Here is a 26,546-nt window from a genome sequence, read left to right as displayed (position 1 = left end):
CTGGATCTTCTTCTCTTTTTTTGCAAATGATTCATGGAAATTGTTGTGTGTGTGTGTGTGTGTGTGTGTGTGTGTGTGTGTGTGTGTGTGTGTGTGTGTGTGTGTGTGTGTGTGTGTGTGTGTGAGTGAATTGGGCACTGAAGAAAAAAACTTAAAAAAACCCTCATCTAAGACATATCACAATAAGGGTGCAGAGTATTTTACACCAAACATAAAGCCTACCATAAACTAGTAAAAAGTAGATTTAAAGTCATTCATAAAAACACCCAACAGGAGTGGAGTGTAAAACACAAGGCGTGTGGTGATGCTTAAAGTAGAGCCATGTAACTTCAATGATGAAAATAAAATGCAATGCAATAGGCACAGCTGTGACAACTGTTCAGTTCCTGTACCCCTGCCAGCAAAGGTTTTCTGTGCCTCTCTCTGGTACAGACGCATTTGCACTGAGCTCACACAAACACTTGGTGCTTTTAAAAACTGCAGCTATGAAGCAACACGGACCTGCTGGGAAACAATAACCGTCAGATTAGTCCCTCCTCCCCTTTTTTTCACCAAGAGGTGTTTGTCTTTACGCTTTATTTTTTCTACAACAACCGCGTCTCATAATTCACTGTGTATGCAAATGGTTGAGTAACTCCAGGTAACCTTCAAGCCAAAGATACACACGGAAAACAATATCCTGTTTAAACACGAGCTTCGCTTCCCAGCCTGCCCCTTAATCTGTGAATTGTCCGCTCAAGGTACGTGTATAAAAGGATTTTCTGAGGAAACAAAGCTGTTGGTTTACCAAACAGATCTGAGGGTGGGATTTGGTAAGGACGGGAAAACTGCTTGCTCATCCTTTATCAGCAAGAGTGCATGAGTCAGCGCCGCTCTGATACACCCAGGGTTGTTACAACACACATAGGCAAGCACACAGACGCACACTCCCTCTATGCCTCTCCCCCTCCTCCTCTCGCTCTCTCTCTTTCTCTCTCTCTCTCTCTCTCTCTCCCTCTCTCTCACACACACACACACACACACACAGGCCATATGACTGAGTCAAGCTTAGATTTTCGTTTGTATCTGACTCGCGATAAGGATTTATGGGAAACATAGTCCGGTTAGACAGCATTCCATGTAGAAAAAACATGTGTGTTAAGCTTGCTGGGACTTAGTTACACACCCTAACCAGCGCGGAAATCTACTCCAGAGTAAGACTAAGGTAGGCATGCTTTCGTTCCTTTGTTTGTGGTTGTGTTGTATTTTATGAAGTAACATTAAAAGTATATCATGTTGTTGTGACAGAAGGGAACTGGTGAACTCTGACGGAGAGACTCTGTGTGTTTGCTGTACAAACAGATATCTATCGGTGGCCATGTCTGCCCCACGGTCGTCTATGTTTACATTCGAGTCCACCGCTCATTCCTCCCATGTGCTGAGCTCCCTGGACGAACAGCGGCGGCGGGACGTGCTGTGCGATGTCACGGTAGTGGTGGAGGGCCAGAGTTTCAGAGCCCACCGCTCGGTGCTCGCTTCCTGTAGCGAGTACTTCGCGCAGAGGATCTCCTCATTCACACAACATGGGGCGGTCGTCACTCTTCCCCAAGAGGTGAGAAATCACGTCGTGACGCCACAGAGGTCGAAATTATTACACATGCACAAGCTCACGATAACAAAATGTTTTCTGAAAGTGAAGTGAGAAAGGCGCTTGTGAGGCTCGTTTCCTCACAGGTAGTCGCAGAGTTGGGAATTTGTTTGTTGTTGTTTTTTTAAATAATAAATGAGACCGACTGTTGTTTTAAAACGCACGGAAGCGCCAACATATAATCTCTGGCGTCAGTGGACAAATCCATATAGGAAAGATCAGGTCAAACCGGTTAGTGGCTAAATTTTGGTTAAAAAGTCAGACTTAGAGTACTTTTTTTATTCAAGTAAAACCTGCTTTCATAGACAGTCAGAGACTGTCATCATATTAACAGTTAATCCTTTTTATTTCCCGAAACTTCTTTAGTTGGCATAAATCAATCTATTTTCACATGTGGACATACAGTACTTTTCCCTTCATCGTCTACTCTTACAGGAAGTACAGAATTAGGCAGAACATGCTCTTTTTAAAAGAAAATATGTATTTGACCTCTTTTACAGGTGACAGTCACTGGCTTTGAACCCTTGTTGAAGTTTGCCTACACGTCCAAACTACTCTTTGGAAAAGAGGACGTCCTAGAAATCCGAAACTCGGCGGTCATTCTTGGCTTCAAAGACCTAGATGAGGGATGCTTTGAGTTTCTGCTCCCTAAGTTCCTCTCCACCACCACCAAAGGTCCTCCTCCATTCAAGAGAAAGACCTGTTGTAAAGAGAAGAGCAAGCGGCCGCCTTCAGAGGAAAACAGCAACACAGACTCTGACAGCGTATTGTTGGATGAAAAAGAAGTACAACCAGTTGCTGAGTCATCATGCCAGCGGGAAGTGGTTCAGGACTGTAACAAATCAGTGAACAACAAAGTGGGAAGTCAGAAGAGCACAGACACAAGTGCACTAGTAGCTGAGGGAACAAATGACAGTTTTATGCAGTGTCCAAAGTATCGCAAGTTCCAGCTAGCTTGCGGGAAGGACGCTTCTGTCACAGAGAAGAGCCTGGTCAAAACAACAGGGGTCAGGAATGACTGTGTCATCTCTGACTTGCCGTGTTCCAGCAGTGCAAACAGTAAGAATGAAACTAAGACTGAAATCTCTGGAAATTCAGTCTTAAGTGGCTACAGACAGAATAAAGGAGGGACTGATGAGCCATGGAAAATTCAAATAAATGATGGGAAGACAGAGAACTGCTTGGGCCGAGCGACAGCTCTTATGGTTAAGAAGAACACAAATGAAGGAGGGGGCAAATGGAGCGAGAAAGTACGAGAGAATGATATTGAAATGGACGACGGGCTAGAGGGTGCAAGTGCAATCGCCTCCTTGGAAATATCCAGTGTCCAGTCAGACTCCTCAGAGTCAAGCGCAGTGCTGACTGAGAGGTCATCAGGGTTAATGCTGCACCATGGCCCTCAAAGGGCCTTGAATGAGGGTCCTGTAATCTGTAGACCACTGAGGCAGGAAAGGTTTTGTATGGACATTGAAGAAGTAATAAGCCCTATTGTACGATGGCCAATCTCCAGTCAAAACAAGGCAGAGGATAAGATAGAGGGAGAGGGGAAGAGGGTAGATAATGGCTTTCAAGAAGCAAGAAAAGAAGGAAGCAAAAATGGAAGAGTAGCCTTGCCTGTAAATAATATCACTGCGGAGAAGGAAATGGCTGAGAGCCTGGCACGGCAGCTGGGATCTGATATAGACCACTGTCAGCTCAACTTTCATGACCCCAAGGGCGGATGTCCCACCAATATAGGGGCCCAATGCCCACAGAGCACATCTTTAGAGTGGCCGAAGCATAACACCCCCAAAACAAGCTGTCCCCTTTTCCAGGATCTGGACCAAAGGAAATATTCATGGAAAGGAGAAGGGCTGTCTGAGTGTGAGGGGGCATCTCAGTCAGGTGTGTCCTCCTTTAACTCGGGGGAGGACGGCGACTCGGAGACAGAAACGGAAGGAGACAGCGAGTCCTCCGCAATAGAGAGGGCCAGGCAGGTGAGAAGTTAAAATGAATCTCTTCTCCTCTGTCCGGCCCTGCTTAGCCACGACACCTTCTTCTGTAGTTCACGTTGTTCAGAAACTGCAGTGCCTTGAGAAGCATCACCACCTTGCCTGTGGGTGACTTCACTGTGCTTGTTATAGATACCAGTTTTTGGCACATTTTATCATATTCAAATTTGCTTTCAGGCAACAGAAAGGAGAGTTGCCGTGGAGGCTGGTTAAAAATTCACCCAGCTGCGTGTGCGTTGGGACCGTGTATATGCGTCCAACCAGCTGGTTCAGAGTCCAGTTTAGCTTACATTCACAGCTCAGCCTGTTGAGTTAGTAATAAGTGTGAGTCAAACAACAAGTCTGAAGAAGCTCTCAAGTCCAAGCTGACCACTCGGATTGGACAAATAAGGCAGTGAGTGTGCAGACGAAGCTTTTATTTATAGTAGATAAAACAGTACATGGCTGATACTGTTCCAATATTTCCTGTCCCAGTTTAGCAGCAGCAGGTTTTTAGAGTTAACAATTAACACCTTGGTAAAAATGTAACTCCTTGTTCACTTTTTTTACCCGTTTACACCACTTACAGGAAGTCCCACAAGGGACTTTGACTAAAAACAAAGTAAATGAATTAAATTAAATTCGATAAATTAAAATATGCATAGCCATAAGAAATACACACTGGCCGTAATCATTTCATACCAATAGAGAAACAGTTGTGTTTTTTCTGTGCCATCCTGTTTTTTTGTGGGTGTTATCTAACTTCCAGCTTTCTTTGTTTATTTATCAAAGCCTCTTGTAAGACAAACAGAGACAGTCCTGTGTTGTGATGTTGCGTAAAGATTTAAAAGTATGTCATTAAGGAACACTCTTTGTCTCATTTTAGAAACGATGTCATGTAACATTTTCTTCTTCTTTTTTTTCCTGCTGGGTTTCTTCAGGTGCAGCTGCCATTCTCTGTAGACTGGATAGTGGAGCTGAGCCGAAACGACTTCCAGCAGCTGCTAAAGCAACATGCCTTCACGCGTGAACAGCTGGACTTTGTCCATGATATGAGACGACGCAGCAAAAACCGCCTCGCAGCTCAGCGATGCCGCAAGAGAAAACTGGACTGCATATATAATCTGCAGTGTGAAATCAACAAGCTGGTAAGTATGTTTCGTTTTGTTTTTTTTTAATCAGTAAATTTATCCAAAAGATGCTCTCGGTCGTGCTAATCGGATTGTGTGTTTTGTGTATGTGTATCACAGAAGACGGAGAGGGAGAAACTGATGCTGGAGAAGAGCCAGTTGAGCCAGCTAAAGTTGAAAACGTGTCACAGTGTTTCTGCTTTATGCCAGAGGGTCTGCAGTGAAGCAAATCTACAGCCAGAGCAGCTGCAGGTGTTAGCCAAGTACACCTCCCCAGACTGCCCTCTGTCCTCTTTCTGTCCTCACACAGACACTCTTCTCTCACAGCATGGGTTGCCACTCCAGCCATAGGTGTCCTCTGTGGGTGTTGAACAGTATATGACAAATGAGGAAGCTCCATGAAGTTCCAGCAGGGACACAGTCACTGGACAACATTGACTTTAGATACAGAACAAGCACACTGATGTGGCGATACAGGGTGTCAGAGGACTGCGGCTCCTGAGGTTTTTTATTTCAAACTGATTTTGAAGCCTTACTGTAACCCTTCTCATACATTATCTGAGGGCCTTTACTGTGTATTGTGGCCTGTGTGCAAGCTCCAGTATGAAGCAATGGCTTTGCCAAGTACGATTTTAATTGTAATCGAAAAATTAATTTGCAAATAGAGGACCACAATCAACTGCATTTTTTATTAACTACCCTTTGATTTCCAAATGTATATCGAGTGGGCGGGAATGTGTTCCTTGTGTTTAAAATCATTTCGATTGTCCACCGGTTAGAAGTCCTTCGATGGCTGTAGCAGATGGGTTTTTTTAACACTGTAAATAGCTTACTATAGTTGAATGTCTGGGGAAGCAAAGCAACACAGTCAGGGAGACATTTATAGTTTTAACTGTAACCGAATGGGGACATACATTTATAACATGCCTCACTGCCTGACTACCTCAGGATGACGTGTACATACTTTACAACACAGGTCTCAGGTGTGAACAAGACTATTTGGCCAAAATTACCTCTTGCCGAGGGTGTTGGTTCAGCCCTCTTACTCAGAGTTAAACACACATCAGCATTTTGCACCAAAACCACGCAACTCAACTAACAAAACAAAAAGGACTTGACATAGTGTGGCATGTTTACTTTTTGTCTGGCTCTGTTTTCTGGCTGTCATTGTGGTTTTATATCATCCGCATTCCACAATGACACAGCTCTTTTAAACTGCAAACGCCTCTCACAGTTTTACTGTAACTCAGTGAAACACACCTCAGGAATTTTAGCTGATTCTTTAGCTCCACTGCGTGAACAAAGCACGCCCGTCTGAGGAAAGGGTGGAATTAAAATGATTGAACCAGCCTCCATGTTTGTCTAACCTTTCACTAAATGGAAATATTGTAAGTTATCCACAGCCGATAAAGTTATCTTTATCGTTCGTATCTAAATTATTGGAAAAGATCAATAAGCACGCAATAAATAACGCAGTGATAGATTCAGATGTACAAACTGTTTTATGGTTGTCTTTTAGACTTTATTCTAGCAACTGCACTTTTTTTCCCTCTATTCAGCATTCCGTTTATTAATCTGCTTTCTGTAGTGTTTAGCATTTGTTGCTTTGCAGCTACTCTTCTGGTTTTTCTGTTCACTATTTGCTGTTATTATATGTTTGCATTTATGAAATTGTTGTCACTCATAATAATCACCTGAACGTAGCTGGACTTGAACTGATTAGTGTAAAATGTGATTTGAACAATAGTGTAAATCAGATATGCTGAGTAACCACACTGTGTTTTCGATGACAGTAAGCTTTGAGGGACGATGACAAAACAATCCTTTGCTTTCTCTTTCAAGCTGACTGCACACTGCACAAGAAATGCGTGATAACTTAGGTGCGTATTGCCCTCTAGTGGCAGTATGTGTGTTTATGCAATCATTCCACTAAGTACAGACGAGTAGTTTGTACTACATTGAGCTCTTCTATTGATTGTGTGTGTTTTTTAAGCCATGTTCCAAAAGTACCGTTTCTTTCTATGAACTTTTGCAAGTGCATTCCCGATTTTTCTTATTTTTAGACCATATGTAAAAACAAACCAAAAAAAACCCAATATTAAACTGAATAAAGAAGCATAAAGTTTCCCAAACAGTAAAATATGTTTCTTTGTCCTTCACTTTTAATCCCGGAAAACATCAGTAACGTTAATGAGATGTAATATTTCTTAGCATGTATGACAGATAGCTGAGCTTACGGGGTCTTCAGAGGACTCGTCTTTCAAATTGGACAGACATATTAATGATTTATTACTACACTACATTGTTAATATTAGTCCCTTTAAATTTGTAGACAATCTCTACCACTTTGTCTCACCTCTGTGCTTTTTAATCTCCTGCCTGATCTTCCTTTGTTTTCGCCTCTTTCATCACTGCCCCTTTCCCCCCTTTTTTCTCTGTCAGGAGGCTGATTTAATTAGCAGCGTCTTTATGTCATCTCTTAGTTTTCTTTTATGTGAGCAAAAACAGCACGATAACACTACACCAAGGTTTTTTAATTGCAGCAATAACAGTCATTCTCACAGCTTACTCAGGGTGAAAGAATGTATGAAAATGGGTGCAAAAGGTCAAGTGGGTTAATTTGGCCAAATTGATTGGGTGGGAACCGACAAACGATAAGTTCCAAGGGCTTAAAGATGAGGAAATCACCTTAAAGCAGGTGGTCCTAAGCCTGGGAAAGATTTCACGAAATGTGATTAAGTTCAAAATCCAGTCATTCTCGAGTGGCTGCACTTTTCTTTCTTTCTTTCTCTTTGTCTGCAGAAATTGGACAGCTTGGAAATGCACTGAATGAGTCATATTTGTTTACGACCCCAGTTTATTGCAAGTAAAGTTTAGGATTTGTATAAAAATACAAATGTAATTCATATGAACTGTTTCACTTCTCGGTCACTAACTGGTATCTGAGTCTTGAAGTAAAAGCAGCTGCAATGTGCCTAACGTTACAAGAGGTGGCTCCACATGAACAATTCTTGGCAGTGACCACAGGGAGAAAGGCACTGTCAGATCATCAGACCAAGTCATTTTTATGATCTCCATACTCGTAACTGATTTATCAAACTTGTCACATGAGATTAATTAAGGTAGCTGATTGTGTGCTGATAAAGTACAGAGTGATCTGTTTTAATCAGTGTGAAATGTTTAAATGTTTTTTTTAAAGCAGTTGTGATGACAACTTCAGCGTGTCTGTTGGTTTACCTGCACTGACTCCTTGGTAACCTTTTGTTGCTGTAACATTTAAGTGTCTCTTCGATCTTCTCTTACTACCACCTTCTCTCTCTTCCTGTCTCACAGAGAATATATGGGCATTTTCTGTAGGTGGATCTTTGGCAGAGCCCGAGAGCCACACAGTGTGCCTTAATGTGCTCATGATTCCAAATTCCAGAAATCAAGAGTTAAATCTACCCCATCTCTCATCACACAGTGAGTTTAAACTTTAAGAATAAACAGAGAATGAAATAAAAATGGCCATTTGTTTTATTTTGTATGCCATATTTTGTGACTAATAACCTCAAACAGCTTTTCAGTGATTCATTTACAGATTGGTGACAAATTAAAGGAAAAAACAAACCCTGACCTGTTTACAGTCGAGGGCTGTTTTGCTATTTGCGGATATTTTTCTGGTTTGATTTGGGATCTTAAGCATCCTAAGTGACAGAAATGCCATGCTGTGTTTCTATCCTGCCCCCTGACAGCACAAGACAGTACAAGAAGGGTCAAATGAATGGTATAAATATGAAAATTATGATTTAGATGTTACAGCCTTCCAGAGTTAGACAATCCTCTTCACCATCACCGTCAGAACATCAATTGGAGAACATAAGATTTTTCAGGACACCTGCACAAAGTAGTTTCCTAAATAAAGAATTGTGTTGCTGGAGGTTTCATAGAGAAAAAAATACAAACCATTTTCATGTGTTTTGGACTTCCCCACAACTCCAGCAACACTGGTCTCAGCTAAAGATAGCTATAGGAAGAATATTTAAGATAACAGTCCCCTTTTCTTTTGAGATCTTATATTTACGTTTAAGAGCAGATACACTGGATGAGTTCGAAAACAAATATCTGTACAAAATTTAATTGACTCCGACAAGAAAATGGTGAAAAACTGGATTATTGTAGTTCACGACATTTACATGATTGAGAAGCTGACATTTATTTTAAGACAGGAAAAGGAAAGGAAAGGAAAAGGAGTAATGTTTAAGTCTTGGGATCCTGGATTGACGATGTATTATCATTTAGAGCAGATACTTCCGCTCTCTACTTGCTAACCTCCTCAAAGTTATGTTAATATTACCTTATTTACTTACTTTCTTCATTGATGTTGGGTTTACATGTGTTATCAAAGAAAATTATAATGTGAAAGCTGTTGTGGTGTGAATAGCATGTACACCCCTGATTCCAAATAAAAATTTAAATAACAACAACAACAAAAGATCAAATGGGTGTTTATCCTTTGGAAAAATACATTTCCATCCCTAGATTGCTGCTCCGCAGATTTATAGACAAAAGACAACTGAACCTCTTCTGGCTGGAAGCACATGGTAGCCCAGTGACTTTCTTTATCTTATTTTGTCCTTTGTCACTTTTCTGGAAATCCTGTTTCGTCAAAATACAACTTGATGGTTTTCAGATAACTGAGCTCTAAAATGCTTTGATGCTTTCTTGGTAAGGATGCCTTAACATGCCACAAGCAGATGACCTAATCTTCTAAACCCTCGGGCAGAGATTAATCAACAATCATGTGGCTTCCTTATGAGAATCTTAGAGTCCTGATTCAGCCTTACACACACACACACACACACACACACACACACACACACACACACACACACACACACACACACACACACACACACACACACACACACACACACACAACTCAGTGTATAATTTTTATTAAACTAATAAAAGTTAGACACTGATTTTCTGTTCACTGTCTTACAGTGGTCCTCAGAGTGATCAGAAAATAAATGTTTGTTCCAGGTTAAAGTGGATGAATAAAATCATTGTTTTATGAAGTTTTATGAAAGTGTTAGAAAAACAGATAACATGGTTTATATGTGTTAACTGATTTCACAGCTTTAAAATAAATACACAAGTACAATCTGCACACAGCATAACAACTAAAGAAGGGATGTTAAGTCTTTCTTTGCTTCTCAAACACACCATACAATGACTTCTCACAGCACATTTTCCTGTGCCTGTAAAGTGTAACGCTGCCATTCTGATATCATATGAGAGATGCATGATATTTAGACGCTCTCATGATGAGCTAAAAAATGTGACATTTTTCTGTGGAGAGGCCCTTGTTTAAATCCACCCTTATGCAAGCTGTAAATAACCAATAAAAACTCACACTACCACATGACACTGCCATATAAACCTCAGTCAGCTATGAAAGCAACCTCTCATAGTACATTTGCAGAAATGCCAACAAACCAAACAATTAATTTAATCCAGATTAGTGGGCTGATCCAGATCAGGATATGAGAGCTAACTTAAATTTATGTCTTAATTCACAGAAGAAGAAGAAGAAGAAAAAGAATGGCATGAATTGAGAGGCTAATACTAGCAAGTAGTACACAGGAGCAGGCTCAATGCAAGGCAACTGGACAATCAGGTTAAGTACTAAATCCCACAGTATGTAGAAGATGCTGTATACAGTATCTGCATAATGTACCTAATGTATAAAATGTAAATCAAAGAATAGAAGCAAGCAAAAGGAAAAAAAAAAAAAAAAAAGCAGAAAACATACAAAAGAAAAACTTCAAATAGCTAAGCGAGTAAAAAACACAGTGAAACAATAAAAAGAAGAGGAGAACAGGAACAAGGATGCAGAGATTACAGAAACCTGCCTATATGGGTATGAGCGTTGATGTGTGCCTGCAAAGAGAGAGAAATAGCTTCACAAAGATGTTGGAGGATACTCCAAAAAGACTCCAGTTACCATGGATACAAGGGGTTAGGTTCTGATGAAGAAAAATTACATACACAGACACTTAATAATCACTTCTGATAAAAGTGTGACTCAGGAGGTAGCGTGGGCCAAACTAACACTGTGAAGTTTTGGTAATCGGAAACTGATGGTTTGGTCCACGGCTCCAGCTGAAATGAACTGAACTGTCCTTGCGAGTAAGATGCTATGTGAGTGTAGCTTGTAGTGTAAGGCACTGTGAGAGATCAATAACAAAGCAGTCCATTTACCATTTAGATGTTATAAGCCTAAAACCCAGTGTTTAGCAGTATGACAACCACTCCCCTACTATTGACAAAGACATATGTCTGGGAAATCTTTGACCACATAAACTTGAATTGCTCCAGCACGTCTGTTCCATGGCCATAAAAGTCTGTTTACACCAAGCAGGCTCCAGGATGTTTGTGTGCCTAAAATATTTCACTCCACTTCTTTGCAGCTTCTTGCCACAACCAAACTGTTATTACAGATATAACCAACAAATTAAAGTTCGTTAGTTGTGTGACAGATTTGAAGCAGTTTATCTTGATACATTACCCAATGTTAAATACTCAAAGTTAATTATATAAACAACCTATTTGATTTTTTTATTTATTTTTTAAAAAGTGAAAATTTCACATCATTAGAAAATAGCAAAAAAATAAATAAATAAATGGGATCCTCTGAAAGAGGTCAGTACTGTTTTCTTTGGCTAGTGCAGATGTGTATTTGCATTGAGTCCTTTGGGTGTGTTGCATCAAGCGTATCGGGAGAACTTTCATACCATTCATGAGGTGAAGATGTTGCCAGTGTTTTTCCAAAGCGAGCTGTTGTTGTAAGAGTAAAAATTTAATTAGGTTAAAAAAAAAAAAAATAGGCAGAGATGACCAGAGATTTGTGTCTATGCTCTCTGGCTCAACACACCACATCGTGACGAAAAGCACAGACAGCAGTGTTATTTCATTATTCCGGCAGAAACTTCACACTCGCAGCATGGCACGTTACAACAAAAAGTGTTAAATAAATGAGCAACTTCAAGTGACTTCAGTCTGCAAGCTTTGGTTTGCTCCTCAAAAGCGCAACAAACTAAAATGTTCAACTCTAGTTTGGACCAAAGAGCCTAAACTGTTCCAATCGTTTCATAGTACACACCACCACTGCTCCCCTTTCCTTGTAAGATTCAGATGGCTTTGCCTCTTAGTCCTGCTGTGCATCCATTCTTTTTCAGTTCTCACACTGATCTGTCCTTTCATTATTTCAAGCAGCCAGAGCAGCTCATCTGCCTGTTGGACTTGAGCTGCGGAGAGATTGTGTCGGGTACCACAGTTTTCAGGATGTCGTTTTCTGTGGCCATGATGTGCTTGACTAGGAAGTTTGCAGCTTCACTGATGTTGAGATTGTCCTATATGAGAGAGAAGAACTCATTAAAACAACGTCCCAGTTTTGTTAACCTTGTGTCAGAACACTAACAGAGCATTAGAAGCATTTACATGATCCCACCTTTAAAAATGTGACCGATCGGACTGCTTTTACCGTCACAGAAACACCATCATGTATGTACGTCTTTAAATAAATGCAGTAAACGTTCTTCTGGCTGCTCCACATAAGGAGTGGGTACATCTGTTTGTATAGTCTACCTCTGACACTTCTGGGCAAATCTGCACCTTATAAACTTTGACCTTTCAGAATGTCGAGTCTTGATGCCACAAGCAGCTCCAACACATCAGTGTCAACAGCAGATGTGTAAGTGCATGCGATATTAGCAGAATTCTATGCAGCAGCATAAAAGTAAAACAATTTTACGGCGTTCTTCTGGAAATGTCGACAAACACACCGAGTACTGAGCGTGAACATTTTATTTAAACCTAGTAATTTAAATGGTCAAGATCGCAGAACACCAAATGCATGTATATCATAACTACAGCAAATTATATGGTGCCTAAAACACAAATTATCCAGCACATTAAGCAGGTAGAAAATGTATATGTCATCAAACTGAGGTTTTATAATGCCCACTCAAGAACAGAACTGAAAACAGTTCTGTTTTGATTGGAAGCAGAACTCCCCGTAGGATGTGGGAGTTTTTGAACACCAGACAGTTAACAATAACTTATGGAATTTCTTCTAACCCTGCACTGTAAATGTATCTCATGAGCATATAAAAGCCCAGTTAGCTCTATGGAGATGATCATTTCTGACTAAAGTGACCAGAGTGTGACTCAGAGATGGCTGGGATTCTTTCAATCCTAAACAGTGCTTATATTTTGAGAAGTATCCCTAGATGCACTCTTGCTCGGGGTTGTATGTTTCTTTAATGGTTGCTCTGGGAAGTAACTGATTACCTTAGCTTGGCTTCTCTTCTGACACTTAGGAACAAAGCTAAAAAAAAAATAAATCTCTGTTTCAGTCAGATAAGACTATTTTAAAATGACTGATTGATTAAAGGAGCACAATATAGTCAGCATTTGGCATCTAGGCTCTTGGCTCATTATTCCCTGCTAATATATTATATGTAAAATTAGGGAGAGATGAGTCAATATCCCCCAGGGCTTACAGTTGGGTGCTATGGTGCTGGTGGAGAAGGATGCAGGGAAGCTGTGGCTACATGTTGGTGGGAGAGATGGGAACTATAACAGCTTAAAAAGACTTCCAATAGGAAGGGTGTGTCTGTTATATGATGTTAGGAAAATGAGGTATGTTCTGTGTTTGTTTAAGAATCTGTTTCATTCCATACTTCGGAAATGACTAGCAAACTGTAGCAAACGTATTATAACTGTACTTTGATCGCACCTTGGCAGAAGTCTCAAACCAACCGACAAAGCCGTGGTCCTTGCAAAACTGGTCCATTTTAATGCCATTGTTGGTCAGCTCCCTGCCCTGGTCACACTTGTTGGCCAGCAGCACGGTGGCGATGCTCTTTCCATTAGCCAGCATTAATTTAGAATCCAGATCTTCTTTCCACTTAACGACAGCCTCAAAGGTTGTTGGCCGTGTCACGTCGAACACTATGAAGGCCCCCATGGCTTCACGGTAGTACACTCGTGTCATGTTCCCAAAACGCTCCTGACCTGTGATTCACAAACACAGACAAACACGGAGATTCATTCATTCGTAAGACAGCGTTGTTGTTGCCAGCATCAGATCCAATGACAGATTTTCATTGTTCTTCCTGCATGTTTGCAGCAAAACAACTAATACAGCTGACTGCAGTCAGCAGTGCCTGCATTCCCATGAAACAGCACATTCCTGTAGTCTTACCATCATGTTGCACATAAACATATGGCCAATGTGACTGCTTGATTTGCTTAATTTAGACATGCAATTTGCAAGTAGGTTAAAACAGCATTTATCCCTGTACGCATGTGAAAAGTCTATATGGAAGATGTATGCACGTGGATGTACGTGGGTTCATCTGAGCTTGTGCAAGAAATGAAAATTAGAGGAGCAGGTTAGCTGTTAACAACACATTCCCTCAGAGATGCGTGATGCAGTCTAATTTGACTTGTTGGTCCGGAACAGAGCGCGTAGGTGTGTGCATCCTGCTTGCTGTGCAGGAAATGTCCTCTCAGCAGAAAAGTTAATACTAATGGATGGATGAGAGGCCACTTCTGGCTTTAATAAAAGCTCTCTGAGAAAGACAAAGTGTTGCCATTTACCATCATAAGTAAGGGGAAATTGATAGCTTCCTCCTTTCGTGCAAGGCTGTATATAAATAATTGCCATTGTGTAAGAGAAGTCACAGACAGATGTGTCACATTTGTCACTTGACAAACTGTCATTCAGTAAGCCTAGGGTGCGCTTTAAAGTTTTGCATGACTTCCAATCAAAGCATATGAAATGTATTCCCCGCATGATGAAAAGAGGATTAATGTTTCACTCCTCAGTGCCTATCTGCCCATCTGGATTAATTCAACCAGGTAGACAAACTAAATCAGATGTGACTTACTATATTTACTTGACCCTGACATAATCATTTAATTTAATGAAGAAAAATTAAACCCATAAGGCATGTACCTCTGTGTGTGTCTCACTTTGCTCGTTGTGACTGAGTAAGGTGGTTTTGTTTTTTATTAGGGCTACAAAACACTCCTGTAACTCCTTTAAATCTCCCTCACATGGCTCTAATCACATGATGCAACATCATACCTTAAATGAATGACTGAACAACAGTGTGCTGGTCTTGTCTAAGCAGTGTGTGTGTGTCAGAGAGAGAGAGAGAGAGAGAGAGAACGTGGGTTGTGTCAGATACCAGCTCTCCACAGTGACAGTGCATCTCTATGTTGTGAACGTTTCATAAATATAGAAGAGTCATGCCTCGTTGTCACTTAGAAGATAAGTGTTATCTACCCAAAGGATCTTTTTTTCGGGAACTAAGCAGCACTGCTACAAATTTTCTAACTTTTTCTTCCTCCACTAGTTCTTTTACATTTCATATTTTAAAATACCAAAAGGAGGAAAAATGGTGTAAACGGCGTATAATACAGATCCCTTACACCCGCCATAAACTTTTGTGGAGGAAAAGCAAGTTGCCAGTTTATTTGGCCTGCTGTCACACCTACAGACAGATACAACACGTAACACACACTCAGCTTCTTCACTGCCCTACCTGCAATGTCCCACAGCTGGAGCCGCACCGTCTCTGAATCCCAGTTTAACACTTTCAGGGCGAAGTCAACTCCGATCGTAGCCCGGTAATTAGTGGAGTAGGTGTGGTGGACGTAGCGCCTGATGATGGAAGTCTTCCCGACCCCCAGGTCTCCGATGACCAGCACCTTATACAGGTGCTCTTTCCGTAGACTCTGCATACCATTGGAGTGTGAAGGATAGTTGGTCATCCCACCTGTCAGAGCTCAGCAGCGGTAGCAGTTTTCAGTAACTCTGACCTGGCTCGAGTGCGTTCCCCTGGTCTCCTGCGCGTCTTTCTCCGCCCTCCCTGTGGCGGGAGTGTGTGATTGCTGTGGGGCTGTGTTTGGGAACTTGTGACCTCGCCTCGCCACTCTGAGGAGACGTCAGTGAAGTAACAAGACTTTGCGAGTGTCTGTACTGCCCCTTTATACAACGGGTTAACCGTTTACGTGCTGGCATCACAAGTTCGTCTGACCGTTAAATATTAACGAAACTATAAGCACTAACAAGAGCAATACCCGAATCTTGCTCTTAAAGAAAACAAAAATTACACAACAGACACTGGTACCGTTTTGTATTGCGGTAGGGTAACTGAGGATAACTTTTAATTGAGAACATCACGGTGTTCTAAACATGGACCAGCCAAGGAGCAGAGGTGGATAAGTGAGTCTGTATCAAAAATACTCTTAGTGATTAGTTTTAGCCAGTTAACAGAAACGGATTTATTCTGTAACTTCAAATTTGAACCACATTTGAATTGGATATTCATCTGTTTGGGTAGTTGCTATCTGTTCTCTGGGGGAATAAAACAAACAAAAACAAGTGCTGGCATATACGTACTTAGGTTGGTTGCAGAAGTATACAATGGATGCAATAATATTAAATGCTTTAATAGGATCTACATGGATGCATATGCAGTGAGACTGTGAATCTACTGTACATATGTTCCTGCAAACCCAGCCCTCATGCCTTCAAGCCACATTATGTTATTGTGTGAATATAAAATAGTCTGGAGGAGTGTGAGAATCATCAAATGCCTGTGCGTGAGCTCAGCCAAGAAATATATGTTTGCATTTTTATAGCAGTATGCATAGGAGGCTCAAAATAAATAAAATAAAAAAAATTATGTATTGTATCTTTATTTGTTTCAGACATATAAAACAAAAAACAATATATACACACTACATATATTTTCATTTACAGATACGAATATATATGTAGATATACACACACACACACACACGTATGTGTTCAGATAAACAAAAAATATATAATGAAATAAAACAAAATCGTCTGACATAATGTAACAATGTTTGGTCTGAAAAGGAGTAGGAAGAAGTATGAACATACTTATTAATTCCTACCCCTGCTCAACATCTTATTGATCCCACATAATTCACCTAATTCCCATCATCACATACTCCACACGATACACGAGGAGAACCTATATAAACTTGGCTACCGTGATTGATATAATTTGATATTTTTATACATACAATGGGTGATCATCTTTATCGGTATCATATTCTTCCAAAATCAGTTTTCGAAGTATTTTCATGAACTTACTAATTCCTGAGCATTGCTGTAGATCTATAGTAAAACTATTCCACAGTTTTACCCCATAAATAGTGACACAAAAGGTTTTAACCTTTGACCGTGCTTTAAGAATCCTTAGATTCAATTTCCCCCTCAATTCATAGTCTCCTTCTCTGTCATAGAACATCCTCTGTATATTTCCTGGTAACATATTGTATCTGGCCTTGTACATAATTTTTGCAGTTTTATATTTTATAAGATCCATAAACTTCAGTATTTTTAATTTCAAAAACATGATGTTAGTATGGTCTCTAAATCCTGCTTTATTAATCATCCTGATTGCTTTTTTTTTTTAATTTTACATATTGGTTGAAGTGCAGTTTTATATGTGTTTCCCCAAATTTCCACACAGTATTCCAAATATGGCAATATAAGTGAACAATAAAGTACCCGGAGTGATTTGGAAGGCAAAAAATATTTAACTTTACTTAGTACGGAGATGCTTCTTGACAGTTTGGCTTGTATATGCTTTATGTGAGGTTTCCAGCAGATTTTGTTATCTATTATCACACCCAGAAATTTTGTATCCGAAACTTGCTCTATTTCAACATTGTTTACTAATAATTTTGCTCCTGCATCTTTTTTACAATTTCCGAATAACATAAATGTAGTTTTTTCCAAATTTAATGATAGCTTATTTCTATCAAACCATGTTTTCAGTTTAATCATTTCTTGTGTGACAATTTCCAAAAGCTGCTGTAAGTTCTCTCCAGCACAAAAAATATTTGTATCATCTGCAAATAGAATAAACTGTAGTATATCTGATGTTCTGCATATATCATTGATATAGAGGATAAACAGCTTTGGTCCCAATACTGACCCCTGCGGAACTCCACAAACAATGTCCATACACTCTGATTGATATTCCCCAATTTTCACAAATTGCTGCCTGTCTCTCAAATAACTCTTTACCCATTCTAACACCACTCCTCTAATGCCGTAGTACTCCAGTTTATCAAGTAATATGTCATGATTAATTGTGTCAAAAGCTTTTTTTAGGTCAATAACTATACATTGTCTTTTATCTATATTGTTGGTGATATTTTCGATCAGTTCCATTAATGCCAATGATGTTGATCCATTTGATCTGAAACCATACTGACTATCCTTATTATTTTGTGTTTATCTATAAATTTGTCAAGTCTATTACTAAAGACTTTTTCCAGTATTTTTGAAAATTGAGAAAGTAGAGAGACAGGCCTATAATTTGTGAATTGGTGTCTGTCACCATTTTTAAACAGTGGTGTTACTTTAGCTGTTTTCATTTGTTTTGGGAATGTACCAGTTTGTAAGGACAAATTGCAAATGTGTGTTAAGGGTTTGGAAATGCCCTCTATCACTCTCTTAACGATTTCCATATCAATGTCGTCAGAGTCTGTAGAGTTTTTTGTTTGTGATTTCCCAACAATATCAATGATTTCCATTTCTTCCACCACCGTTAAGAACATTGAATGAGGATTGCGGTCAATGAGTCTAGTTTCTTTCTCTACAGAATCTGTTATATCAGGAATTGTTTCAGCCAAGTCTGGCCCAACACTTACAAAGAATTTATTGAACTCATTTACTACATCTCTCATATTAGTAATATTTCTATCATTATTTGCGAAATACGAAGGATAGTCTGCCTGCCCCGAGCCCTTTTTGATGATGGTATTTAATGTTTTCCAGATCCCTTTAATATTATTTTTATTCATAATCAGTAATTTTTCATAGTATTCCTTTTTACATGACCTTAAAATACTCGTTAATTTATTTTTATATTTCTTATATTTATTTTCAGCTTCTGTGCTTCTGTTCATTATAAATTCTCTGTATAAGGTATTTTTCTTCTTACATGCATTTTGCAATCCTTTTGTAATCCATGGGCACTCTGCATATTTTTGTTTTTTACTATATTTCTTTACTGGGCAATGACTATTATATAACAGTTTAAATTTTCCTATAAAAATCTCATAAGCTTTATCAATATTTTTTTCCTTATACAGCATCTCCCATTCTTGCTTGAGTAAATCACTTTTGAATGCGTTTATTGACTCTTCTGTTCTCACTCGTTTGTATTTTATTGTGTTTTGCTGTTTAACCTTCCTGTAATTGCTGTTATACACTATAAAAACAGGTAGATGATCACTGATGTCATTAATTAGGAGACCACTTATGGTTCTATTTTCTATTTCATTAGTAAATATATTGTCTATTAGGGTTGCCGACTGTGCTGTAATCCTGCTGGGCTTAGTGATCACTGGAAAAAGTCCCAAGCTATACATTGTATTAATAAATTCCTCTGTCGCTCTCTGCTTGTTTGGATTTAGTAGATCTATGTTAAAATCCCCACAAATGAACATGACTTTTTGATTTGTCCTAATGAATGTTTTATCTACCCACTCCTTAAAAATTTCAATATTAGAACCTGGTGTTCTATATATACAGCTTACAATGACATTTTTCTCTTTTCCCATACTAATTTCTATTGTTACACACTCTAATATATTATCTACCGCCACCGTCATTTTTTCTACCATCTTGTATTTTAAATTTTTATCCACAAACAAGGCCACACCACCGCCATTCTTATTCTTTCTATTTGTAAGATTTAATCCATCTATTACAAAGTCCTCTCCTTTCTGTTTATTAATCCATGTTTCAGATACTGCAATCACACTGAATGGATGTGTAAATTTGCTTAAATATTCCCTTATTTTGTGAAAATTTGCATATAAACTTCTACTATTAAAGTGGATTATAGATATTTTGCCGTCGACCTTGACAGTTTTGTTGAATTGTTCTTCAGTATGATAGTAGCAGGTATTTTTGATGTTAAAAAAGTTCAGTTCTGGATCAATGTCCTGCTCTGTGAAGTGTGTTTTGTATTCCGTGTTTACTGGTGAATTTATCTCCTGATTAGCAATCCTTTGTGGTAGCAATGTATAATTCCCAGATAATGAATTAATTGATTGTTTCATCCTTGAATACGTTACGCTTTAGCTTCCGTTGTTGTCTTCTATTACCTGCTTTGATGACTGTAGATTGTTTGTCCCGCTCCTTGCCTTTGTAGTCAAGTGACCTGTTAATATTTTTCCAGATCCTGGATGCATTTGATGACCAGCACCTTGGCTTCCTCCGGTGTACCGTTGAGCTTTATAAATATTTTACAGTTTGCAGTCCAGGTGTTCTGAATTTTACCCAGTTTCTTTAGGTATCTTGCTTTCTTCGCTATGTCAGCATTGGATTTGGTTAGATGGTCATTCATGTAGACGTTCGATCCTTTTAGTTTCCTCCCCTGCTTCAGCAGTGCATTCTTGTGTTTCCTGTTTACAAATCTTATGATGATAGCTGGTTTATCACTAGCATTTCTCCTGGGCAAGGGGTGGCATGCCTCGATGTTATTACAGTCCAGGTCGATCCCTTTCGACTGCAAGAAACCAGCTACTTGTTGCTCCGCAGAGCTCCCATCCAGATCTCCTTGCTCCTCTTTACTGCCAGCAGTCACAGCCCGAGCATATGACCGGGGTTTTATGTACAGCCCTGTGATGATCACGTCGTTCATTCTGGTATATTGCTCCAGGTCCGTGACCCTGCTCTCCAGATAGACGATCCGTTTCTCCTTCTCTGCATTCTGGTTACGTAGCGACCTTATTTCCTCGACTAAGTCTAGGATATATTTCTGTTGTAGCTTGATAGCCGATGTTTCCTCAGTTAGAAAGTCCAATGACTTTTTGATGTCCTCAATTTCATCGGCGTTCGGTGTTCTCTTAGGCCCCATTGAGCTTGTTGTCTTGCTCGCTCCGTTCACCGTCTTGTCACTGTTGATTTACTTGTTGGTGCCTTGCTAGAGGATCCTGGGCCCAGTGGCTGCTGGAGGATCCTGGGCCTGGTGGAGCAGTAGGATCCTGGGCCCGGTGGCTGCTGGAAGAGCCTGGGCCCGGTGGCTGCTGGAGGAGCCTGGGCCCGGTGGCTGCTGGAGGAGCCTGGGCCCGGTGGCTGCTGGAAGAGCCTGGGCCCGGTGGCTGCTGGAAGAGCCTGGGCCTGGTGGCTGCTGCAGGAGCCTGTGCCTGGTGGCTGCTGCAGGAGGATCCTGGGCCTGCTTGAGATTAAATCAGTTCATCCCCTGAGAAAGAGAATCCTGGTACTACTGCATTAATATTTTGCAATGCCTGCACTAGTATCTTTACTTGGTTATAGAATTTAAAGCCCTGATTTACTAAAAGCGTCAGCGCTGCACAGACCAATCATCTACTCCTTATTCTGGCTGCTAACGTCCTCCTCTGTCACACCAACCCTCTGCATTTCTTAGCACAGCCTTTTAGAGTTTTCACATACTGAGCAAATGCAGAGCTTTATGTTGCTTCAAAATATTACAATGACAAAACTTTTATTTAACTTTACAAGTGTATAGTTTTAATTTCCCTTTGTATTGCTGTTTGACCCCTTTGCAGAGTACAGCTGCAGCCTGCTTAGCATTGACAAAACAGGATACTATTTAGCTTTCTGTCTAGCCATAAAACAAAATAACAAAATACAGAGAAGGTTAAATTCTTAAAAACAATATCCATCATATTCCTGGTTTTTGATCATTTATTGCTCACACGTATTTACAAAAATGGCACAAACATCAGACCTAAAATACTATGGCTAAAATAGTTGCAAAGCTAATTGCTTGTTTGTCCAAAAGCCTCTTGTAGCCTTTGTTTTTCTCAGAAGAGATAATTATACAATAAATAATTTTAAAGTGTTTTTGTGGATATTTTGTTGACTCCATGTGGGGGTTTTTCACATACTACTCTAAAGAGGTATGTGCCACTCTGCCTAGACATCTTGCCCCACATATAAAATTTTTCAGTTCCACCACTGACCTGTGGCAATGGGACTGAAAACACCTGAATTAGAGATTAAGTGATGTAACCCAATACTTTTGTCCACGTAATGTTTCTATATGAAGAATTTATATGTTGCAGAAATGTAGCATTTGTGGTTTATTGGTCTGTAAAACTTAGTAAATCAGAAATACAAATTATAATAATAATAAAAAAAAAAAAGAACAATTGTGGAAATTGGATCAGAGCATATACAGGATTATTTACTCAGGTTTTATGTACTTGTATTTTATTTAATTGTTGGTTTATAGCTCAAGGTACTGAGAAATATATTAAAATTAAAAGTAATTGAAATCATCAACAGCTACAACTGCAAAGCTATATACACAAAAATAAATCAACAATTGCCACCTCATTCAAAAAAAAAAAAAAAAAAAAAAAAAAAAAAAAAAAATCCTGAAAACACCTTTAGACAGAGCTACATTTGCAAAACTTCTGGTTTGTACTGGTTTCTAATTAGTAGAGAAGACATGGTTTAAACCCTACTCTACTATTACTTCACTTTTCAGCTAATGAACTGACATATTTCATATTTGAATCTGTGTCAAAGATGGGGAAAGGCTCTGTTGTAGTCTTGCTCTACCTTGCAGCTGTATACTTGACTAAAGCTGGAGGGAGATTGAAAGGAGGTGGTAGATCCATCCTAGGAAGAGACAGAGCACAAATATTGACTTGTGGCTTTGTTAGACAGTTACTTGAATCTATAAAGCATGTACAGGTATTGTATGCACATCTATTGGCTATTTTGACAGATATCACTATTTTTTGTCTTTCACAGAAAAACCAATGTAAGCAGGCATAGGACATTTAAATGAACAGATAGTAAGACTTTTACCCGTTTTGACTTGAGGCTTTGATTTTATAGTTTAAATGTCATTTATTATGACACAAAGAGGCAAAGAGCAGCAACGAACTGAAGACGCTCACCTGTCTTCAAACTTGTGGTTGCACTGTGACCACAAACTCTTTGCGCACACGTTTGCTTCCTGTGTTGACAGTCAGTGTATAAATCCCTGCCTTAGCATCAGTCACCCACCAGAGCTCCAGAGATTCAGTCTCTGACAACACTTCATCATTCTGGGGCAAAGCATGATTATGTAGCACATAAAAACCTTTTATTTTGAAAAGAAGTCAGAGTTAAATTCAGTTTCAAATTCCAAGTTTCCTTTACCTTGGTCCATCTGTACTGTGCGTTTGGAAATGATGTGCAGCGAATTGTCACATTTTCTCCATTTTGGACTTCAACAGTGCCATTCACATCACACGTTATTTTAATGTCATCTATTGAGGAAAACATGATTAATTAGATTTGTTGATCACACAAAAAACGTAAAAAAAAAAGAATTTAAAAAAAATCAACTGAGTGATGTGAAAAGCACATTTTTGTAATATGTCTTCTGCCAGTGTTGTGATCACAACATCCCTTCCGCTGAACAGAAGAGTGTGTTGTGTCGTGTGTTATGAGACAATATGAAAAAGAAAACTGTCTTTTAGCAGAGCTCCTAGATTTGTTGTTTTCATTCTTACTTGGATTTGCTGAGTAAATAACTGCTGAGATTGGCAGAGACTGAGTGCTCTGATGAAACCACAAGTAATGTGAAATATTTACAATACAGCATTAGATAGAAAGATGTTGTGTATTTCTATTTAAATATTAAATCCAGGGTGGTCTACAAAGTCTGGTTTAGGTACTTAGATATGGCTTTGTGTGTACTAGGTTCTCTTACCTTTGATTATTAGCTGTGTTTTAACCTTTTTGGATCCATCAGGAAAGGTGGCCATGTCACAAACATAGATGCCTTCATCCGATTTCTTCACATCAGAAAGTTTTAGATGGGAACCCAGTACATCTGTACCGTTTTTCTCAATCTGGATGGTAATATTTTGCCAGAATAGATGGAATCCATAAAATTGGCTGTGCAAACCCAGCTTTGTAGTTTTATTTGTTTCCTTACTCCATTCAATGCTGACAATCTTGTTATCAGTAGCATTTATTAAAGTGCAGGGTAAGGAAACATTCTGGCCCACTACAGCTTCCATCTTTTCATAATGGAACAACTCAACACCCTGGATCCCTGTCAGACACATCAGATAGAGTTAGAAGTCAATATTGGTATCGAATACCCATCTTTGCTGATTCATCATAACACACAGGCACGCACAAAAGGATATATACAGAATATAAAGAATTACCTTGACTGATAGAATTAGATTTACTGATCACACAAAAAACGTAAAAAAAAATAATAATTAAAAAGAAAAAGTCAACCAACTGAGTGATGTGAAAAGCACATTTTGTAATATGTCTTCTGCCAGTGTTGTGATAACAACATCCCTTCCGCTGAACAGAAGAGTGTGTTGTGTCGTGTGTTATGAGACAAGTAATATGCAAAAGAAAACTGTCTTTTAGCAGAGCTACTAGATTTGTTGTTTTCATTCTTACTTGGATTTGCTGAGTAACTAACTGCTGAGATTGGCAGAGACTGAGTGCTCTGATCAAACCACAATACAGCATTAGATAGAAAGATGTTGTGCATTTCTATTTAAATATTAAATCCAGGGTGGTCTACAAAGTCTGGTTTAGGTACTTAGATATGGCTTTGTGTGTACTAGGTTCTCTTACCATAATGGAACAACTCAACATCCTGGATCCCTGTCAGACGCATCAGATAGTGTTAGAAGTCAATATTGGTATCGAATACCCATCTTTGCTGATTCATCATAGCACGCACAAAAGGATATATACAGAATATAAAGAATTACCTTGACTGATAGGAGCAAGGAGCAGAAGAGTGAGAACCATTCTCAATACATTTCCAGTCATTTTCAAGGTCCCGATACTCATTACGGCCAATCAGGCTGAATGTATTGTGCCTAACTGAGGAAAGACAGAAACAATACACTGCCTGTTAACTGAGGTTTGAAAACCGGGCAGCACTAGCAGGATGGCTTGTCGTTACACGAAGCCACACAGAGACTCATGTGTGTATTTCTGAAGCTTTGTGATTAAAAAAAAAAAAGTTAGTTGTGACAAAAAGACACAACAAATTCAGAAAGCTGTTGATGTTTGATTTCAATTAAAACCACCTGTCTAACGTACATTCCTGCTTCCTCTCTTTTTGATCCTCTAGTACAGGGGTGTCAAACTCAAATACACAGTGGGCCAAAATTCAAAACTGGAACAAAGTCGCGGGCTAACATTAATATTTATTGAAAATAAATAAATAAATCTTCCCCCAGATATAAGAATGAATCTTTTCTTATAGACTCAAACAAGTTTTGCTGAAAAACTGAATATGGAACAAGCAAAGCTTAATACTAAACTATATTTATTTTTTTATATATACACATATATACACACACATATATATGTATATGTGTGTGTGTATATATATGTATATGTATGTGTGTGTGTGTGTGTGTGTGTGTGTGTGTGTGTGTGTGTGTATATATATATATATATATATATATATATATATATATATATATATATATATATATATATGCGCATGCTGTATAATACCAGTAGGCCAGCTCTAATAGTAATTTGGTATGGCTTCGCGGGCCAAATATAATTAGGCTGCGGGCCAAATTTGGCCCGCGGACCAGAGTTAGACACCTATGCTCTAGTAATATTACTGACTTTCTCTTTCCACTGTCATGTTTAGTATGGCCAGTTGAGGGGTTTGTCACTTGAGTGTAAAAATACAGCTATGATAAACATTATTTGTATACATCAGTGTATGCTTTTCAAAATAAATATATATAAATATGCTAAAAACAGAAAGACAAAGAGTTACCCAAAATCAAGGTTTAAAAAAAATAAAATAAATAGTTTTCACAGAATCCACAGATCTCAAGCTCAAGGGAGAGAGTCATCTGGGGACTAATATTGTAAAAGCTCTGTCACCTTTAGCTCTCAGTATTGTATGACGCACAGCCAGCAGGCCCTGGCCATATCAGCTCAGGGACATGCTGGGGATGTATTGATGAAAATGTTCACTGAGGTACGTTGGAGCTCGTTCATGCAGAGCTCCAAAAGTCAAGCTATGGGTAGTTAGCCAACAATGAGACTGTGGAGACTAGTGGCAGACGGGGCCGGCTATACGGTGGGTCAAAAAAGGGGCAATGCCCTCTTAAACAAACGTCCTGCCCCCTTAAGTCAACTTTCTCAACTTTTAGAAGTTGACAAAGAAAATAGATTAATAATAGATTACCCACAAACTGAATATGGACAAGGTTTACTACAGTAGCTGAAAAATCCGCTTGAAAAGGCACAAACGAGATGATAGGTTTCACGTGTCGTTCGTTCTTTACCTCCGTGCACTCTTTGTACGCAGGCTACCACAGCACCCCCAACTAAACATCCTGCTAAACGCAGCTTGCCCCCGCCTTCAAGTTGAACTGAAGTTGATAAAGAGCCCATGTCAAAGTATTGTGGTTAAGTTAAATTTATTAACCTACCTCTGAGATGAAGTGCAGCTGCGAAGAACGTACTTTCTCCTGTTTGACTACGGCAGGCAATGAGGTGCGTTTATTGTCTGTCTGTCAATTTGAGTTTCCATGAAACCGCGATAAACAGGTTGTTTTTTTTATTACTATGCCAACCCTTTTTAGTTTTGTAAGTACTGGCTATATTGAGAGGTCTTATTTTATTCTTACTTCATTTTGAAAATTTATTTGAATTAGGCCATCCAATTAAGATATATTTTATGTTGTTGGTTGTAAAGA

The 26,546-nt window shown here is 39.2% G+C and overlaps 2 protein-coding genes and 1 long non-coding RNA gene across 5 annotated transcripts; 1 reads left to right on the top strand and 2 right to left on the bottom strand.

Moving 5' to 3' along the window:
• Positions 1-977: 977 nt before the first annotated feature.
• On the top strand, positions 978-6,867 carry bach1b (BTB and CNC homology 1, basic leucine zipper transcription factor 1 b). Its single transcript, XM_076889197.1, has 5 exons — positions 978-1,204; positions 1,342-1,591; positions 2,128-3,603; positions 4,539-4,745; positions 4,848-6,867. The coding sequence occupies exons 2-5, from the start codon at positions 1,358-1,360 to the stop codon at positions 5,076-5,078; spliced, it is 2,148 nt and encodes a 715-aa protein (XP_076745312.1). The 5' UTR covers positions 978-1,204; positions 1,342-1,357; the 3' UTR covers positions 5,079-6,867.
• Positions 6,868-9,651: 2,784 nt separating this feature from the next.
• Positions 9,652-15,727, bottom strand: rab38b (RAB38b, member of RAS oncogene family). Its single transcript, XM_012918857.4, has 3 exons — positions 15,329-15,727; positions 13,513-13,790; positions 9,652-12,124 (listed from the first exon to the last, which is right to left on the bottom strand). The coding sequence occupies exons 1-3, from the start codon at positions 15,555-15,557 to the stop codon at positions 11,975-11,977; spliced, it is 657 nt and encodes a 218-aa protein (XP_012774311.2). The 5' UTR covers positions 15,558-15,727; the 3' UTR covers positions 9,652-11,974.
• Positions 15,728-21,498: 5,771 nt separating this feature from the next.
• Positions 21,499-26,363, bottom strand: LOC101480670 (nectin-3-like protein). Of its 3 annotated transcripts, none has more exons than XR_003024603.2 (7): positions 26,280-26,363; positions 24,579-24,693; positions 24,439-24,468; positions 23,543-23,890; positions 22,987-23,096; positions 22,743-22,892; positions 21,499-22,458 (listed from the first exon to the last, which is right to left on the bottom strand). It is a non-coding gene; the product is annotated as a nectin-3-like protein (long non-coding RNA). The 3 variants fall into 3 exon arrangements; XR_003024604.2 differs by lacking the exon at positions 26,280-26,363 and adding an exon at positions 26,133-26,271; XR_013100572.1 differs by lacking the exon at positions 24,439-24,468.
• Between the last annotated feature and the right edge of the window lie 183 nt (positions 26,364-26,546).

This window comes from Maylandia zebra, linkage group LG10, assembly GCF_041146795.1.
Source record: "Maylandia zebra isolate NMK-2024a linkage group LG10, Mzebra_GT3a, whole genome shotgun sequence".
NCBI classification, from domain to species: domain Eukaryota; kingdom Metazoa; phylum Chordata; class Actinopteri; order Cichliformes; family Cichlidae; genus Maylandia; species Maylandia zebra.
This window is presented reverse-complemented; position numbering and strand designations above follow the sequence as displayed.